The following is a 20295-nucleotide window of genomic DNA, read 5'->3' on the forward strand; positions in this document are numbered from 1 at the left end:
TCTTGGCCTTCTTTCACAGGGTCTCTCCCATCATCCCTGGAGAATGCTTCCTTCTACCTCTTCCAGTGCCAAAACCAACTCACCTTCCTCCCTCTGATCTCTTTGCCAAAAATCAACCATCCACTGCCACGCATAATCTATCTAGCTGCTTAGATGAAAGCTCTACTACTCCTGGGATGTCTGGGGCAGGAAAGGAACAGGGGTGTGGCCCTGGGCCCTTCCCTGCTATGCAGGCACAGAGTTCCACCTCGTTTATATTCAGCCTGGCGAACTCAGGGCAAAGCTCAGGCAGTGAACTCCTAATTAAAAGGTAGCCTTGAGCTGTCGATAAAATTATGCATAAAGGACATGTTTAAAAAAACACAGTAGTGACTTCCTGGAGACAGATTTTCACTTGAGAGAGAGATATATATTTTTAACTCAAGTGTTGGGGTAAATAAACAGAAAGTGTGCTCTTCAACACTGCCACTCCTTCCCTCCCCGAAGCTTAGAAAACCATCTTTGATACTCAGAACACTGCACTGCATTTGAAACTGCTGGCTGGAAGGATGTGAGACTCGTCTTTTCTGTGGATTTCGGGAACGCGGCAGGGATGAGCGTTTGTTATGTGTTTAGTGAAGGCGACTCCTCTGCTGAGCTCCTGTACTCAGCCGGTCAGCATCACTACTCATCTTCTGTACCCAGCACGCCTGACAGCCTCAGTCACCCTCTCCCCCAGCGCCCTGGGCTTGCCTTATCTTAACAGAGTATCACATACAGCAATGAACAGAGATCACATGTTAACCTGTCTCCTTCACTGCACTCCGAAGGTCCAAATCTGTTATCACCGGATTCCCAGTACCCGGTTTAGCATAGATGTTAAACAGTAGCAAAATGGTGACTGTGCAGATAAGTGAATGAATAGATGAAAGAATGAATGAAACATCTTACTCCACAAACAGCTAAGTAATCCCCCCAGGACCCAACCTTTTCCTCTTTATCGACACGGCGATCAGCCTGCACAGCTGCTATCTGACGTTTGTGTAACCTCCGCCACGCTGCTGCATCCAGGGGCACCTTATTTTTGCTTCTGTATTTAGCTTTTTCTCCTCCCATTACTAACTCCCTCTAATTCCCTCTGTAAACCTAGGCAAATCTTTTCCTGTGATCGGGCATCAAAATTCCATTGTTCTACAGAACGAGAAGCTGGGATTAGAAGACTTGGAGGTTCTTCCTAGGACTCTGGGACAGCCAGGGTTCCTTCTTCCCTCCATCCCTCTCCCTGTGGGAAAGCTTCCTTCTTACCTTCAAAGCTCCCAGCAAACAGGTAAAGCCAGGTGATGGCTGGGATGCAGAGCAGAGTCAACGAGGCAGCCAGGAATTTCCGTCTCCCTCTGCAGATTCCCAGCATCCTCTCGGAAGTGGCAATCCCTAATCCCAGCGCCGTTTCTCTGCCCGGAGCGTGGAGTCCTCGGCCTCCCTCATAATACTTTCTGAAAGAAAGAGCAAAGAGGGAAGGGCTGAGTTCTTAGCACTGTCAATGGATGCAAATTGCAAAAGAGAAATATCCTGCAGATCCTGAGACTGGTTCGACTCATCTACAATTTCCTGCTAACCTTTCATCCCAAGAGATGATGCTGCAGTCTTGCAGTCTACCCAAACTGAGAGAGCTCTTTACAAAATAAACAAATGCAGGATGATACAAACTATAACAGATCTCTGTCCCTCTCACATACATACATACACGCATATATTTTATAGTTTAGGTGAGTTTTGAAGCCTGGACTAAACACTTATTAAAAAGAGCACCTAGTTAGCATCTTATATGTACCAAGCACTAACCAGGTACTGTGTTTTCAAAAGTGACCAGAGTAAGGGTTGGCTTTAAAGAACACCGTCTAACAAGAAAGACCAACATAAAACATCCACAGGTACCCCAAGAATGTGATGACAGAGATTTGCACAGACCTCTATGGGAGGACAGATGAAAGTGCCGACCCGTCCATGTTTAGTCAAGAGGGCAAAACAGTTCCCCGTGTTCCCGGCAGAGAGAACTGCGGAAGGCGGGCAAGGCTAACAGACAACACACTCAAGGGAAAGGAGACCGGAGAGGCCCCAACGTCATGGGCGGGAGGCTACATCTCAATCACAGGGGAAAACCTAGAAACACTCCACAGGGACTGTCTTAATAGCTTCCACCCTTTCACAGAAGATTGCCAGAAAAGCATGAAACATTTCAAACATGCAGAGGCCGGAGGGGAGCAGACAGACAACCTACAACCAGCCTGCAGAGGGACAATCGTGGACCACGCAGAAGGATGGCTGAGACTGGTTCAAAGAAGACACAGAAGGTCAATCCAGACCGAGCAGAGGGCGAATGATCTTTCATCTGAGTACCTGACCAGGAAGGCATGTGACTTACAAAAAAATTTAAAAACCAACAGACCATACAATCTCATGTCCTCACAGCTCCCAACACAGACATCACAGTGGCTGGAGGTGGAGAGAAAAGTCCACGTGGAGCCTCCTTCACAGAGCAGAACTGCCACGGCAGGCAGTTATAAAAGGCTGCAGATTCCTGAGGAAGGGACGACCACCAAAGACCTGGTTTAAATGTCCCCTTGAATGTGTCCTTCCCTCTGCCGTAACCCTTAAACCCTATGTGACAATGGTTTGGTTTAAGTGTCTTCCTTCCGCACCAGCCTTGGTGTTTCGAGAAGGTAGGTGCCCCGTCTGACTCACCTTGTATTCACTGAGACTTAGCCGACCGCCTGTCACCTGCAGTGCCTGATAATTGTCTGTCGAACAAATAAACGGAATCAGATTCTAACCAAAGGCGACCCTCTCAAGCGTCAGGAATCTGTGTTCGGCAACTTGCCGGCAATAAACATCCAACAGTGCCAACCTCAGCTGTCAAGGCTAAGCTTTCTTCTGTGACCACTCTGACGGGATTTTCTAAATGACCCTCTTTGGAAATAGATCAAAGACTACAGGGCTGGAGGGTGTGGACGAGAAAGTAAAACCGTAAAAAGCAAAATCCCTTTAAACAAAGAATGTGGACTTGAGAAGTCCCCCCTAGGGAAGTTTTCCCTTCTGAAGTTAGGGAAACAAACCCTACACACAAACTCCGCTAGTCACTAAGAATGAGAAGCACAGCAATGCTGGTGATCTCTCAGGAAGAGGGAGTGCTGTGAGGAGAGGCTGTGCATTTAGAAAGATCTGGATGCAAATCCAGATACCACATTTGACTAGCTGTGACCTTGGCAGGCCCCCGTCTCTGGGGAAGCGTCATTTTGTCCATCTATAACATAAGCGCTGCCCTCTGTAGTGGGGGATGGTATGAGCCTTAAATGAGAGCGCCCCAGAATAAGCGACTAGCAAACATGATCAAGCACAGGCAGACGTGACCCCACCGCCCTTCCGGAACACCAAAGAGCAGCCTTACTTACATTTTTTCATCTCGCCATTCCCACCCTCCCCCGGCCCAAAATGGGTTTGGTAGAAAATAGACTTCAACAAAAAGGTCTTGACTGGCATGGCACATGGGTGTTTTAAACCTGAAAGACCCACCTATTTAATCCTCCTTCGGGTGGTAGGTACCATTACACTAAAATCACTTTTTTTTTTTCACAGTTCACTTAATTATGGTAAAGGCAACTAGCAGTAAGTAGCACTTATTATGCATCAAGCACCTTCCGGTGTCTTTTTACTTGTTTGATTCTCAAACTAGCCTATGAGGTAGGTGCTATTTTTTCCTCCCCATTTTATAGATGAGAAAACCAAGACCCAGAAAGATGGATTAACTGACCAAAGGTTACACACACCTAGGGCAGAGACACCTCAGGCTCTGCTCTCCTTAAGTAATTCATTCTAACAGCTTTGCCAGGGGGGCATTTTCCTTCTGTTGGAAACTAAAGCCATCATACTGAATCTTACTATTTTCTTTCCCAGGGTCAAACATATCAACACTGTTTGCTCCCATTCCAAAAAAAAAAAAAAAAAATGCAATAGACAGAAATATAATTGGAAAAGCTATAGAAGAATTTATAATTTAGAGGAAAGTAGGAACATATATGGACCAGAACTCAAGTGGCATTACTATTTAAATAATACTTTTTAAGACGCTTTACAACACACAGCAGAAACAAGAAGAACTACAATCCTGCAGCCTGTGGAACAAAAACCACATTCACAGAAAGACAGACAAGATGAAAAGGCAGAGGGCTGTGTACCAGATGAAGGAACAAGAGAAAACCCCAGAAAAACAGCTAAATGAAGTGGAGATGGGCAACCTTCCAGAAAAAGAATTCAGAATAATGATAGTGAAGATGATCCAGGACCTCGGAAAAAGAATGCAGGCAAAGATCAAGAGGATGCAAGAAATGTTTAACAAAGACCTAGAAGAATTAAAGAACAAACAAACGGAGACGAACAATACAATAACTGAAATGAAAAATACACTAGAAGGAATCAGTAGCAGAATAACTGAGGCAGAAGAACGGATAAGTGAGCTGGAAGACAGAATGGTGGAATTCACTGCTGCGGAACAGAAAAAAGAAAAAAGAATGAAAAGAAATGAAGACAGCCTAAGAGACCTCTGCGACAACATTAAATGCAACAATATTCGCATTATAGGGGTCCCAGAAGGAGAAGAGAGAGAGAAAGGACCAGAGAAAATATTTGAAGAGACTACAGTTGAAAACTTGCCTAACATGGGAAAACGAAATAGCCAGCCAAGTCCAGGAAGCGCAGAGAGTCCCATACAGAACAAGCCCAAGGAGGAACACGCTGAGACACACAGTAATCAAATTGGCAAAAATTAAAGACAAAGAAAAATTATTGAAAGCAGCAACGGAAAAACGACAAATAACACACAAGGAAACTCTTATAAAGTTAACAGCTGATTTCTCAGCAGAAACTCTACAAGCCAGGAGGGAGTGGCATGATATACTTAAAGTGATGAAAGGGAAGAACCTACAACCACGATTACTCTACCCAGCAAGGATCTCATTCAGATTCAATGGAGAAATCAAAAGCTTTACAGACAAGCAAAAGGTAAGAGAATTCAGCACCACCAAACCAGCTCTACAGCAAATGCTAAAGGAACTTCTCTAAGTGGGAAGCACAAGAGAAGAAAAGGACCTACAAAAACAAACCCCAAACAATTAAGAAAATGGTCATAGGAACATGCATATCGATAATTACCTTAAACGTGAATGGATTAAATGCTCCAACCAAAAGACACAGGCTTGCTGAATGGATACAAAAACAAGACCCATATATATGCTGTCTACAAGAGACCCACTTCAGACCTAGGGACACATTCAGACTGAAAGTGAGGGGACAGAAAAAGATATTTCATGAAAATAGAAATCAAAAGAAAGCTGGAGTACCAATACTCATATCACATAAAATAGACTTTAAAATAAAGAATGTTGCAAGAGACAAGGAAGGACACTACATAATGATCAGGAGATCAATCCAAGAAGAAGATGTAACAAATATAAATATATATGCACCCATCATAGGAGCACCTCACTACTATAAGGCAACATGCTAACAGCTATAAAAGAGGAAATCGATAGTAACACAATAATAGTGGGGGACTTTAACACCTCACTTACATCAATGGACAGATCATCCAAAATGAAAATAAATAAGGAAACAGAAGCTTTAAATGACACAATAGACCAGATAGATTTAATTGATATTTATAGGACATTCCATTCAAAAACAGCAGATTACACTTCTCAAGTGCGCACGGAACATTCTCCAGGATAGATCACATCTTGGGTCACAAATCAAGCCTCAGTAAATTTTAGAAAATTGAAATCATATCAAGCATCTTTTCCGACCACCACACTATGAGATTAGAAATGAATTACAGGGAAAAAAACGTAAAAAACACAAACACATGGAGGTTAAACAATACGTTACTAAATAACCAAAAGATCGCTGAAGAAATCAAAGAGGAAATCAAAAAATACCTACAGACAAATGACAATGAAAACATGACAATCCAAAACCTATGGGAAGCAGCAAAAGCATTTCTAAGAGGGAAGTTTATAGCTATACAAGCCTACCTCAAGAAACAACAAAAACCTCAAATAAACAATCTAACCTTACACCTAAAGGAACTAGAGAAAGAAGAACTAACAAAACCCAAAGTTAGTAGTAGGAAAGAAATCATAAAGATCAGAGCAGAAATAAACAAAATAGAAACAAAGAAAACAATACCAAAGATCAATAAAACTAAAATCTGATTCTTTGAGAAGATAAACAAAATTGAAAAACCATTAGCCAGACTCATCAAGAAAAAGAGGGAGAGGACTCAAATCAATAAAATTAGAAATGAAAAAGGAGAAGTTATAACAGACACCACAGAAATACAAAGCATCCTAAGAGACTACTACAAGCAACTCTATGCCAATAAAATGGACAACCTGGAAGAAATGGACAAATTCTTAGAAAGGTATAACCTTCCAAGACTGAACCTGGAAGAAGTAGAAAATATGAACAGACCAATCACCAGTGATGAAATTGAAACTAATTAAAAATCTTCCAAGAAACACAAGTCCAGGACCACATGGCTTCACAGGTGAATGCTATCAAACGTTTAGAGAAGAGCTAACACCTACCCTTCTCAAACTCTTCCCAAAAATTGCAGAGGAAGGAACACTCCTGAACTCATTCTATGAGGCCACCATCACCCTGATACCATAACCAGACAAAGATACTACACAAAAAGAAAATTACAGACCAATATCACTGATGAATATGGATGCAAAAATCCTCAACAAAATACTAGCAAACAGAATCCAACAACACATTAAAAGGATCATACACCACGATCAAGTGGTATTTATCCCAGGGATGCAAGGATTCTTCAATATACACAAATCAGTCAATGTGATACACCATATTAACAAATTGAAGAATAAAAACCATATGATCATCTCAATAGATGCAGAAAAACCTTTCGACAAAATTCAACACCCATTTATGATAAGGACCCTCCAGAAAGTGGGCATACAGAGAACCTACCCCAACATAATAAAGGCCATATACGACAAACCCACTTCAAACATCATTGTCACTGGTGAAAAACTGAAAGCATTTCCTCTAAGATCAGGAACAAGACAAGGATGTCCGCTCTCGCCACTCTTATTCAACATAGTTTTGGAAGTCCTAGCCACAGCAATCAGAGAAGAAAAAGAAATAAAAGGAATACAAATCGGAAAAGAAGAAGTAAAACTGTCACTGTTTGCAGATGACATACTATACATAGAGAATCCTAAAGACGCCACCAGAAAACTACTAGAGCTAATCAATGAATTTGGTAAAGTTGCAGGATACAAAATTAATGCACAGAAATCTCTTGCATTCCTATACACTAATGATGAAAAATCTGAAAGAGAAATTAAGGAAACACTCCCATTTGCCATTGCAACAAAAAGAAAAAAATACCTAGGAATAAACCTACCTAGGGAGACTAAAGACCTGTATGCAGAAAACTATAAGATACTGATGAAAGAAATTAAAGATGATACCAACAGGTGAAGAGATATACCATGTTCTTGGATTGGACGTATCAGTATTGTGAAAATGACTATACTACCCAAAGCAGTCTACAGATTCAATGCAATCCCTATCAAATTACCAATGGCATTTTTTATGGAACTAGAACAAAAAATCTTAAAATTTGTATGGAGACACAAAAGATCCCGAATAACCAAAGCAGTCTTGAGGGAAAAAAACGGAGAGGGAGGAATCAGACTCCCTGACTTCAGACTATTCTACAAAGGTACAGTAATCAAGACAATATGGTACTGGCACAAAAACAGAAACATAGATCAATGGAACAAGATAGAAAGCCCAGAGATAAACCCACGCACCTATGGTCAACTAATCTATGACAAAGGAGACAAGGATATACAATGGAGAAAAGACAGTCTCTTCAATAAGTGGTGCTGGGAAAACTGGACAGCTACATGTAAAAGAATGAAATTAGAATACTCCCTAACATCATACACAAAAATAAACTCAAAATGGATTGAAGACCTTAATGTAAGACAGGACACTATAAAACTCTTAGAGGAAAACATAGGTAGAACACTCTTTGACATAAATCACAGCAAGATCTTTTTTGATCCACCTTCTAGAGTAATGGAAATAAAAACAAAAAAAAACAAATGGGACCTAAGGAAACTTCAAAGCTTTTGCACAGCAAAGGAAACCATAAACAAGACGAAAAGACAACCCTCAGAATGGGAGAAAATATTTGCAAGCAAATCAATGGACAAAGGATTAAACTCCAAAATATATAAACAGCTCATTCAGCCCGATATTCAAAAAACAAACAACCCAGTATAAAAATGGGCAGAAGACCTAAATAGACATTTCTCCAAAGAAGACATACAGATGGCCAAGAAACACATGAAAAGCTGCTCTGTATCACTAATTATTAGAGAAATGCAAATCAAAACTACAATGAGTTATCAACTCACACCAGTTAGAATGGGCTTCATCAGAAAATCTATAAACAACAAATGCTAGATAGGGTGTGGAGAAAAGAGAACCCTCTTGCACTGTTGGTGGGAATGTAAATTGATACAGCCACTATGGAGAATAGTATGGAGGTTCCTTAAAAAACTAAAAATTGAATTACCACATGATCCAGCAATCCCACTACTGGGCATATACCCAAAGAACACCATCATTCAAAAAGACACATGCACCCCAATGTTCATTGCAGCTCTATTTACAATAGCCAGGTCATGGAAGCAACCTAAATGCCCATCGACAGATGAATGGATAAAGAAGATGTGGTACATATATACAACGGAATATTACTCAGCCATAAAAAGGAACGAAATTGGGTCATTTGTAGAGAAGCGGATGGATCTAGAGACTGTCATAGAGAGTGAAGTAAGTCAGAAAGAGAAAAACAAATATCGTATATTAACGCATATATGTGGAACCTAGAAAAATGGTACATATGAACCGGTTTGCAGGGCAGAAATAGAGACACAGATGTAGACAACAAACGTATGGACACCAAGCAGGGAAAGCGGCTGGGGGGTGGGAATGGTGGTGTGATGAATTGGGCAACTGGGATTGACATGTATACACTGATGTGTATAAAACTGATGACTAATAAGAACCTGCTGTATAAAAAAATAAATAAAATAAAATTCAAACTTAAAAAAAAAAAAAAGACTCTTTACAACACTTATTTTCCTCCTTTCCTCTCTCCATCTGCAGAAGTTAATTTCAACTGGCACAATTTGTACAACGTTTTAATACAGAGTCTAGGGTGGTTTGCCTTTTATGATAACACTGGCATCTGAAATTAAACCCAGCAGGTAAAAAATATTCCTTCATGAATCTGACTTTTAAATGACACCCCTGTGCACTAGAAACACATTTTAAAGAAAAATCTCAATTTATATCAGAAGTTCCTCCAGGAAGTTAATATAGGAATCAACATAAGAAGAAGAAAGGAAGGAGGAAACTGGAGGTGGGCTGGAAATTACATCCCAAGCATGTGCAAATGTTGATGCATTAACTAGAAAACCAGTCTCTAAACTGTTCTTGCCTGGGGAAAGGGAGAAGGCCTCACCTATTAATCCAGGTGTCTAAGAGTCATCTCTAAATGCCCCTCCCTCAAATCCAACATCCAATTCCTTAGCCAAGCTGGTCAATTTCTCCTCCTAAATATCTACTCCATCTGTCTTCTCCCATTTGTCTTAACCAATGAAATTCACATCTATGAAATATACTGTATGAGCCAGAAAAACTCCCATGAGCTATTAAGCCACAAAAGGTAGGATTCAAAGTTGAACATAAAATGTGATTTCAAGTATCCTTCAATCCAATGTAATAAATTGTATATAAACATATAAATACCTACGTAGCTATAGATATGAAAGAGGTATAAATGTTGAAAGTTATCTCTGGGTATAGCATATGGATAATTTCAATATACATGAACATATACTTTTCCTAAATATTATATAAATATAAGGAGTATGCACTCCTTTTATCATTTAAAAATATTTAAAAGCTTAAATCACTATGTCTTCTTGTTATAGTGCTTTCAATTCAAAACACCTCAGTGCAGACACTGTAGTATATACGTGTTACTTTCACCTTACATGCTAGGGGCAGTGAGTTAACATATGGAGGATACTAGTTGGGATTATACCCTCGAGGGGTTGCTGGTTACCACCTGAAAGACCCCAGTCAGAGGCCCACATTCCAAACACTGCTGTGTTCAGCCATCTCTGATCAACACCCGAGGCTGTCTTTTTCTCTTTTACTTTTTAAATAGATCTTTATTGTAGTATAACTGCTTCACAATACTGTGTTAGTTTCTGTTGTTAAAAAAAAAAAAAAAGAGAGAGACAACCAGAGGCTGTCTTTTAATTAGCATCATGGATGTCAGAAACGATTTTTCATGGGTGTTCAAGACGTGTGGATTGTCCAGAAACAATGTACATGAAGAGGGAATAAAAATCTAAGCAACCTCCAAAAACAAAGTCTAAGGAACACAATGGCCAAACCCATCAGAACCACTTAGGATCCCAAACTGATCCTAGGACAAGTAACAGACTTGGGCCACCGATTTTTCTAACTAAAAGAGTGGCTGAATCCTGAGAGTCATAACATTGTCACCCCTGTACTAAGAGGGCAAAGAGATTATAAAACAGGTCCTACAGCAGATAGAACCTCTGCCGATGTTAGCTTGGCTGTTATCATTATTTGTATTATTGCTGGTATGACAACCCCACCTCATGTCTATACCCAAGCCATCCCCTCACACATACCCCAACCGTCCTGCAATGTCCTTCCTCCTCTGCTGGACCTCAGGAGGAATTTCATGTCCTTACTACTTCTGTGAAACCTTTCTGGCAAGTCCAGACCTAGAGGCATTCCTTCTCTTTGTTTCTAGACCCCAATAGGTGTCAAGAGCACATTCCTGATCACTTAATTGTTTTCTAACCATTTCCTGTTATCTCTCCACATCAGACCAAAACCCCTAAGGTCAAAGGATCCAGGTCTTCTACCAGCATTTAAGACAAAGGTTTACAGTAGCCATCTCAACCCAAAGTGTGGTCCCTGAACCAGGAGCCACTGGGCCCCACCCCGGCCCCAGTGAATCAGAATCTGCATTTTAACAAGAGCCTAAGTGATTCGAGAGCACATTACTGTTTGAGAGGCCTGTACTCAAGCACTTAGTAAATAACTGGTTAATACCCAAAGCTCGCCTCTCCCCTCACCTCACCCTGCAGGGACAAGCCAGTGCAGGAGGGAGCACCTGGACTTCTTCAATTGCATATTTACTACAACAGTTCTCTGACTGACGGAAGCAGAGTTTCTAGAAGGAAAAGTGCCTTTTTCTAATTAAACACAAGCATCTTATGGACTAATGGTAGCTCTGATGACCCACCCTGACCTCCTGGCAAAAGCAATTCTTGCACATTTGAATACTAACGGAGCAACACCAACACCACCCACAGAGGCACCACCACACCCATTTTACAGAAGGGAAAATGGACACTAAAAGAGGCTAAGGACACTGATTTAGTTGTTGGAAACCCTGGGATTCAAATTCTAGTATTTTCTGAAAAAAAAAACAGGAAAAGAGTTCTTTGCTACAGGACACCAAATTGATGACCAGTCTGAACCTCCCCAGTCAGAGCAGATACTTCAAGGGCAGGCACCTTGTCCATGCTGCCCACTGCTGCTTGCTTGTTGCCAGCACAGTATCTGGCACACAAGGAGGTGATCAATAAATATGTATTGAGTGGGTCAAGGCCTGAATCTCTCAGTGAGAGCCAGCAGCCTCCCTGGATGTTCATTATCATACAAGCTCCTCCTATCACACAACCTCCAGCCCACGCTTTCCTCCCAAGTCCAACCATGAAATCCTGTGGAACTTCCACTGTGTGACCCACACATTCCTCTTTATCCTCAACTACCCCTCACTTCATGCTACCTCCAGCTTTTAAGGGAATGCATAGCTGTCCCCTGGACCACTGCTTTCCCGAGGGAAAAGTCTTTCCACTACTCTCTCAAGGCAAACACACAACAACTGGGAAAAAAAAAAAAATGCACACCCTAAAAGTTAAGAATTCTGCTTTATTTGGTGGACTTTCTGAGGACTTCAAACCCTGGAGGCAGCCTCTCAGTTTGCTCTGAAGAGGTATGGGAGGAGCCAGGATATATAGGAGTTTTGCAACAAAAACCAGGTAGCTGGAACATCAAAAGGTCCCTGTTAATTAAAGAAAACCAGACATCTCAAGTTAATGAATTTAGCGCTTTTCTGTGTATGGGAAGATGCAAGAGTCTGGGCTCACTGAAATCCTTCCTTTGAAATGAATCTCAGCTATCCAGGGCCTGTTTCTTCCCATCCTGAGGCTCCTCAAAGTGCACCACTGAGGGCGGCTGCAGTGACCGAGGTGGCATTCTTAGTCCACAGACCTAAGGACTAGGAAGTGGGTCTCCACCCTCCTGGCTTCCAGTTGTCGCTACCGAATCTTCTGCCCCTCCCTCACAGGACGACCACTGTTCCTCCGAGGCACCACCATGGGCTCTCTGTCCTAGTCAGTCATTAAGCAAGTAAGTCCTGGTCACGCCTCTCATTCTTGGAAGACTTTACTTCTCACCACGCCTCTCCACTTTAAAACCGTGATGCAAATAGCCAATTCACAATACCTGCCACTTCACGTGGGCCAGGTTCACATTCTAGAACAACCTCCGAGATAGCAAATGTCAACATGAGTGGTCGCCCAGCCCCCTCTGGTCGCCTCCCCAGGCTGCCCTTACACAAATGCTTTGCTGTCTTCATGAACCTCGATCCACTGGCTTTCTTCATTACTATTCATCCAGGTCTAGATTTTCCTTATATTTTCACTTATTTGGCTCAGATGCCCTGGTTTATGATTATAATTATAACTTCCCTCTGCAAGGACTCACCTCCCTTGGCCCTCCTTTTTTCCAACCGTACTAGCCTGGAGAAATTTAATGCTTCAAATGAACGAACACAACTATGCTTGTTCTCCACGGCTTTCCGTGGGAAGCCAAATGTTAGGGTATGAAATCATGCTCTCGGGCAGGCAGATTCGTTCCTTTAATCATTTCCGGTTTCAAATGGGCAGTCACCTGCTCAGAAATGCTACTATTTTTTCTCTGGTAAACTCACTCTCTTATCCTCTGAGAATTTTTTTTTTTTTTTGGCTGCGTTGGGTCTTCGTTGCTGGGCGCGGGCTTTCTCTAGTTGCGGTGAGCGGTGTCTACTCTTCGTTGCGGTGCGCGGGCTTCTCATTGCAGTGGCTCCTCTTGTTGCAGAGCACAGGCTCTTGGTGCGTGGGCTTCAGTAGTTGTGGCATGCAGGCTCAGAAGCTGTGGCTCACGGGCTCTAGAGCGCAGGCTCAGTAGTTGTGGCACACGGACTTAGTTGCTCCATGGCATGTGGGATATTCCCGGACCAGGACTCGAACCCGTGTCCCCTGCATTGGCAGGCAGATTCTTAACCACTGAACCACCAGGGAAATCCCTGAGATATTTATTTCATGTATGCCTTTTCTCGCCAAACCTCTTCTTTTTGGAATGGTAAATTCCAGGAGTGTTCCAGGAATCCGTTGGGGACACGTCATTGTTTCTCTACCCAGGGGATATCCCCAATTCCAATGGCTTGTAAAACAATCTCTAGGCTGATGACTCCCACCTTTGTATCTCTAACCCTAGCCTCTCTTTGACCTCCAGATTGACATGTATCATGATCTTCCTGTACTGCACATGCCTCAGAGTTCAACTCCCGATTTCCCTTCCAAACCCGTCCCTCTCTAGATCTTTCCCACCTCCATAAAGGGCGACATCATCTACTCCATCGCTCAGGCTAGATACCTGGGAGCCATTCTCAATGCCTCACTTACCACTCTCATCTTGCCAAGTCCACGCATCCTCCCATCCCGCCATTTTCACCTTTAAAACATGTACTCTTTCCCATAACACACCCATTTCTCTCCAGTTTTCCTGCCACTATATGAATCAAAGCCACCATCATCTCCCATGTGTGCTTCCTGCAGCAACCTCCTAACTCTGATCATGCTTGAAATCATTCAATGTTTCCCCCAGCTCTCAAATCCTAAACTCTCTGCCACGCCGACAAAGACTTGCTTCGCTAACTTCTAACTATCTCTAGGGTCGTGCTGCTGGCAAGTCTAGATCTGGCTGCATCTCTTCAAGTCTAGATCTTGAAAGCTACCAACTTAGAGAGGTCTTGTTGGACACTCCTAGTCCTAAGTATCCTCCTCCCCAACCCACTTCACTTTGTCACCACACCCTGAGTGTTTCCTTCACAGGACTCATCAAATTTTGGAATTATCCAATTACTTGACTACTCGTTGAATGGCTGCCTCACCCACTAGATTGTCATCTCCACTTGGGCAAAGTACATAACTGCTTTATATTCAATGCGTACCCAGGCACATAGGAGGCATTCCTTAAATGAACAGATGAAGGTGCTGGGAGAGCCTCGGCAAGCAGGCACCTTGCTGTCACTTGTGTTGTTCCCAAAGCCACTTTAAACAAAAGTCTGCCAGCTAGCTGTCTGACTGTACACCATCTGTAATATGAGAAACAAAATCCACACTGCACCTCAAGTAGGTCCCTGCAGCAATGGTGTGCCCCTTAGAAACCCTCTGTTACGTCTGAGGTCCCTTGCAAAGTTCACTTCAGTAACTTTCTCTCCTTTCTCTGCCCCCCGGAGGAAGAGCACACAAGAGGCATTGGACCTGGCGCATCCCTCCTAAAGGCCTCCCAGCAGTCTCTTCCTTCCTCCACCTCCTCCTGTGCACATCAGGCCCCAGAGCCTCTCCCTCCTGCAGATGAACCTGTAGCTTCGGCTGTCCAACTGGCACTCGTGATCTCTTTTTTCATTCGGAGAATGGCACTTGGCCTGGGAAGCACTGTTTAAAATCTGATCATGTGAACTGCAAGAGTAAGAACCACATGCAATATGCTTTGAAATAAACACTAACAACGTGGAGTTCACTGTGTTTTAAGGTCTCGAAGGGTCCATCCCCGCCAACTTACTTGGTCCTGATCCCGCTGGGAAGTCAAATTCTCCTGCTCCAGGAAAACAGGTCCTTTTACCTCGGAACCACTGTGATGGCCCAGATCAAGGGCAGAGGCCTCCCTAGGGTCACAAACCCAGTTTTCAACCACCCATTTCCCCAAAACTCTGCAGATACGACACACTACCTGCAGCCTGAGAGTTCTGCCGGTTTTGTTTCTAATTATGTTTTTTTGTTTGTTTGTTTGCAGTACACGGGCCTCTCACTGTTGTGGCCTCTCCTGTTGTGGAGCACAGGCTCCGGATGCGCAGGCTCAGCGGCCATGGCTCACGGGCCCAGCTGCTCCACGGCATGTGGGATCCTCCCGGACTGGGGCACGAACCCATGTCCCCTGCATCGGCAGGCGGACTCTCAACCACTGCGCCACCAGGGAAGCCCTCTAATTATGCTTTAAAAAACAACCCCCAAGGCACAGTGGGAATTTCCCACGGACCTCACAGCATTTATAAGAGGACCAGGCGTCAAGACCTGGGCTTTGCACATAGGCTGTAGGATCTCAGAAAGTCATTCAATACCTCAGAACCTCCCATCTGTTTTTGTGAAGGCCCGTGGCAATATCAAGCATTAAGGGTTGTCGCAAGGATCAAGGGAGATCAAATGAAACCCAAATACAATTACACAACAACGTGAGATACGACAGTAGTATTAATAACATAAAAATGAATTAGTTGAATTTTAGCTGCTTGACCAATCAAATTCTAAAGACACCACAGACACTACTGCCTCCTTGCTGTGACATCCACAAAGCATGTAGAAGGGCATCTTAATCCATCTGGGCTGCTATAGCAAAAATGTCATCGATTGGGTGCCTTAAACAGCACACATTCATTTCTCACTGCTCTGGAGACTGGGAAGCCCAAGACCAAGGTGCTGGTAGATTCTGTGTCTGGTGAGGACCGTGTCTGGGTGCATCCTGGTTCACAGGTGGCCATCTTCTCCTTGTGTCCTCACGTGGTGGAAAAGGTGAGGGAGCTCTCTGGGGTCTCTTTTATAAGGGCACTGATCCCATTCATGGGGGTTCCACCCTCATGACCTAATCACCTCCCAAAACCATCACACTGCGGGTTGGAATTCAATATACAGATTTTAGGGGGACACAGACATTCAGTCTATATAAAGGAGGAGAGGGAATTAATAAATATGACTGTGCCCTGGCCCAGCCTCAAGGTGGTACATATCAGCAAAGGGAGTACTATACAAAGGAAAGAAAATCCTAACATCTACCAGGAGGAAAAAAAGAAATGTGCTGAGCAATTATTCAATACGTTACTGCTCTTTATAAGGGGACAACTTCCGTTCTTTAAAAAGGGACTGCCCCATGAAACAAATTCTACTTCAGTACTTAGTACCAGGAAATGATTCTCCCACGAAGAACCAATATGCGTCCTCGGATAAGACAATAGCTACTCTTACAAAACTCATCCTGTTTTCCATACCTACTTTTAAAAAGGTAAAAGTAAATAAGAGGGCTTCCCTGGTGGCGCAGTGGTTGAGAGTCCGCCTGCCGATGCAGGGGACGCGGGTTCGTGCCCCGGTCCAGGAAGATCCCACATGCCGCAGAGCGGCTGGGCCCGTGGGCCATGGCCGCTGAGCCCTCGCGTCCGGAGCTTGTGCTCCACAACGGGAGGAGCCATAACAATGAGAGGCCCGCACACCGCAAAAAAAAAAAAAAAAAAAAAGTAAATAAGAGAAGTTAATTTTAATGATACATTTTGTTCAACTTAGCATGTCTAAAATATTAGCATTTTAACACATATTCAATACAAAATATTAATGAGATATTTTACACTCTTTTTCTCATTCTACATCATCAAAATCCAGAGGGTACCTTATATTATCAGCACATCTCCATTTGACCTAGCCACACTTCAGGTGCTGCAGAGCCATGATGCTGGATGGTACCAGTTTAAATATCTTCTAGGCCTTCACACCATCCTGTTTAGGGAAGTAAGTTTGGCTGCGGGCTTGACAATGGACTTGAGGCAGAGAACGCTGGTGGCTTTGCAGTAATACAGGCTGGATAAACAGCAACCTTGAGCGGGGTGGTGGCAGAACTAGAGAGAACTGGATTTAACCAGAGTTGGGAGCGCTCAGGAAAGAGGGCAACGTTCATTGGGCGACTAGGATGCCAGGCACCACACTGACACTTCCACACGGCCTGAGGTCACTCAGGCTTCACAACCAATCTGGGAGACTCCACTTTACAGGTAAAGGCACCGAGGCTCAAAAGGTTACGTAACTCAGTTCACACAGCTGGGAAGAGGGGCACTGGATTAACCCCAAGACTTCTGGCTTCAGACCCAATGTGCTTTCCTCAGGGAGGCATTAAAGGCCTCCTCGATGTGACTCCTGCCAACCTAGTCACTCCAGGCCCACCCGAGTCATACCTTCCAGTGCAGGACCACCAGGTGAAGGAAGGGCACCATGTCCTTCACACTTCCCTGCCTTTCCACTGCCGCCTCCTCTTGCTACTAGACTAACTTCTGCTTAGCAACATGGTAAGCCTCTAAAACAGTGGTTCTCTATTAGGGATGATTTTGCCCTCTACACAGGGACATTTGGCAATGTCTAAGAGACATTCTTGATCATCAAGACTAGAGAGAATGGGGTACTACTAGACCTCGTGAGTTGAGGTCATGGATGCTGAGCATCTTACAAAGCACAGAACAGCCCCCAAACATACAGTTATCTAGCCCAAAATAACAACAGGGCTGAGGTTGGGAAACCATGGTCTAAGGCACCGCTTCTTCAGGGGGGACCCATCCATCCCTCATTAAAGGGCTCAGAGCATGTTTCCAGGGGGAACATGCCAGGAAGAACTACAAATTCACCGTGGCCATCTTCTCCTCCAAAATCGCCTCCCTTGACCTGGGGAAGTGGAGTGCATTGACCTGAATCCCAGGTACTTTTCCTAATTTCCTTCCCTTCTATTATACCATACAACCGGGATTCTGCTTTTTAAGGGCAGGAACGCAAGCTTGGTAAAGACATCAATAGGCAAGAAGTGAGAATATCACTTCTAGCACAGAGCGCTCTCTGGGATGACACAGGTGGTGAAGCAAAAAAGAGGAAAAAGAATCGTGAAGCAATCAAAAATTTCCACTTACAATATTAACCTCTTTCAACAATGCATTGCCAAAGAGATCTTTAATGCAAATTGATCTTTCCTGAGGATATACACTTTTCCTGGGGTCAGACTCCAGCTCCGGGAAGGTTGATTTTTATGCTTTTCTTCTGAATGTTAAATCAGCTTTTAATCACATCCACGAGGCTACCCATGAAGCCACCCATCGGAGTGTTTTGGTCTTCGTTCTTTTGATTTCCATTCTGGAAAGAGATGATTTATGCAGGCATGCCTCACATTTTCATTCTGCTTAAGCAAACGCTCATAAGCATTTAACAAGGGCCGATACTGCAAAATGCACTCCAGTCTTCCCGACTGTTGGAGAATTACGTGTCTAACTTGCAGAGTCTATTTTTTCCTACACGTTCAGAGGCCGATGGAGATTTTATGCAAATATCGCTTGTGGCAAATGAAAATGAAGGCAGTGAGTTCTTTGCTTTTTCTCAACTCTTTTGCCATTCATCAATTCTACACAGGCCATGTTTACTGGGCATACGCTCTATTCCAGGCCTGGGGCTTGGGGCCAGGGTTACAGAAGTGAATAAGACAGGGTCCCCATCCTTGAGGAGCCCTGTGAGAACACAGCGGACAGACAGACACAGATCCCATGAACATGAACACAAGATAGGACCAGGGGAGGCAGGGGTCTCAGGAAAAACACATTTCATCTGAGCCAAAGAGGATGCCACAATGTCAAAAGGCTGGCAAGGCAAGAGCAGTCATCCCTGGCAGAGGGAACCACTGGGAGAAGTGAAGGGCATGCCTGGGGCCAGGGGATGGCAGCAAACCATCCTTCCAAAGGACAGTGCACAGAGGCATCACATAACAAGGCTGACGGGTGGAGGGAATGAGACCGGGACGGCCTTGAATGCTACGTGAAGGAGACTTCATTACACAGCTCCTGGGGAGCTACTGAAGATCCGTGAGCAGGAATTACAGCATCTGTGCTTGAGGAAGCTAACACGTCTGCAAGCCATGTGAGGACTGAGTCAGTGCAGGAGAAAGTGCAACCCAGAGGCCAACCAGAAGGCTGGGAGCCAAGCCTAGAGCCATGTCCTTGATTTGAGAACATTTCTGTTAACAAAATGCTGATTTGGCCCATGTGTGGGTACAATGAAATGAATGTATCCCTCAAAATTCATGTATTGAAATCCTAATCCCCAATATGATGGTACTCGGAGGTAGGGGTCTTTCAGAGGTAATTAGGTTATGAGGGTGGAGCCCCCCTGAATGGGATTAGTGTCCTTATTAAAGGGGCTGTCTCCACCATGAGAGGATACAAGGAGAAGTCAGCAGTCTGCAAACCAGAAGAGGGGCCACACCAGAACCCGACCATGCTGGCACCTGATCTTGGACTTCCAGCCTCCAGAACTGTGAGGAATAAACGTCTGCTGTTCATAAGCCACCCACTCTATGGCACTGTGTTACGGAGTCCTAAGGGACGAAGACAGTGGGGCGGCACTGTGCTGAGAGGGGACCTCCAGCTGCAGGGGATAAATCACAGCTGGTCTCAGTGTGTTGGAGCAACACCATTCTCCTTTGTCAGGGGTTGGTTGGGGGCTGGCCCATGACTCAGTCCTGGTCATGCGCTGCAATGAGGGAAAAGTCATGGTGCCACTGAGCCACAGGAGGAAGAATGCCACAAAGGCCATTCCTCTTTTGGAGGGACAGAAACATTATTTGCCTCAGATCACAGAAAACATCTCTCCTAGATTAAAGAGTAGATGCTGAAGGGCCTCCAGATTCCATGATATCTATCTGTCCTGTGTGATGACTACCAGTAGTTATATATTTTAACCCTTGTTCCATGTTCCCCTGATTTGGGCCACATAAATATCCTTGCCATTAAAGAAGAATGGATTTTCTTTTCATGGAGGTAAAATTCACAGGACATAGAATGAACCGTTTTCACAGGTACAACTCAGTGGCATTTAGTGCATTCATAGTGTTGGGCACCTTTATTTAATTTCAAAAAATTTCCATCACTACAAAAAAAAAAATCCCATACCATTAAGCAGTCACTCCCCACTTTCCCCGCCCCCGAGCTCC

General features: G+C 43.8%; 1 protein-coding gene across 2 annotated transcripts in view; it reads right to left on the reverse strand.

Moving 5' to 3' along the window:
- The window catches only part of LARGE1 (LARGE xylosyl- and glucuronyltransferase 1), a 590997-nt gene that overhangs the window by 438651 nt on the left and 132051 nt on the right, over positions 1-20295 (reverse strand). For both annotated transcript variants that reach the window (XM_022599798.3, XM_089921262.1), the window contains exon 2: positions 1285-1472. In XM_022599798.3, coding sequence (XP_022455506.1) covers positions 1285-1390 — 106 coding nt within the window. In that variant the 5' untranslated portion in view covers positions 1391-1472. The remainder of the gene's footprint in view (positions 1-1284; positions 1473-20295) is intronic.

This window comes from Delphinapterus leucas, chromosome 11 (genome assembly GCF_059928025.1).
Source record: "Delphinapterus leucas isolate spDelLeu-1000000601 "Yukka" chromosome 11, BTC_Dleu_Yukka2, whole genome shotgun sequence".
NCBI lineage: Eukaryota > Metazoa > Chordata > Mammalia > Artiodactyla > Monodontidae > Delphinapterus > Delphinapterus leucas.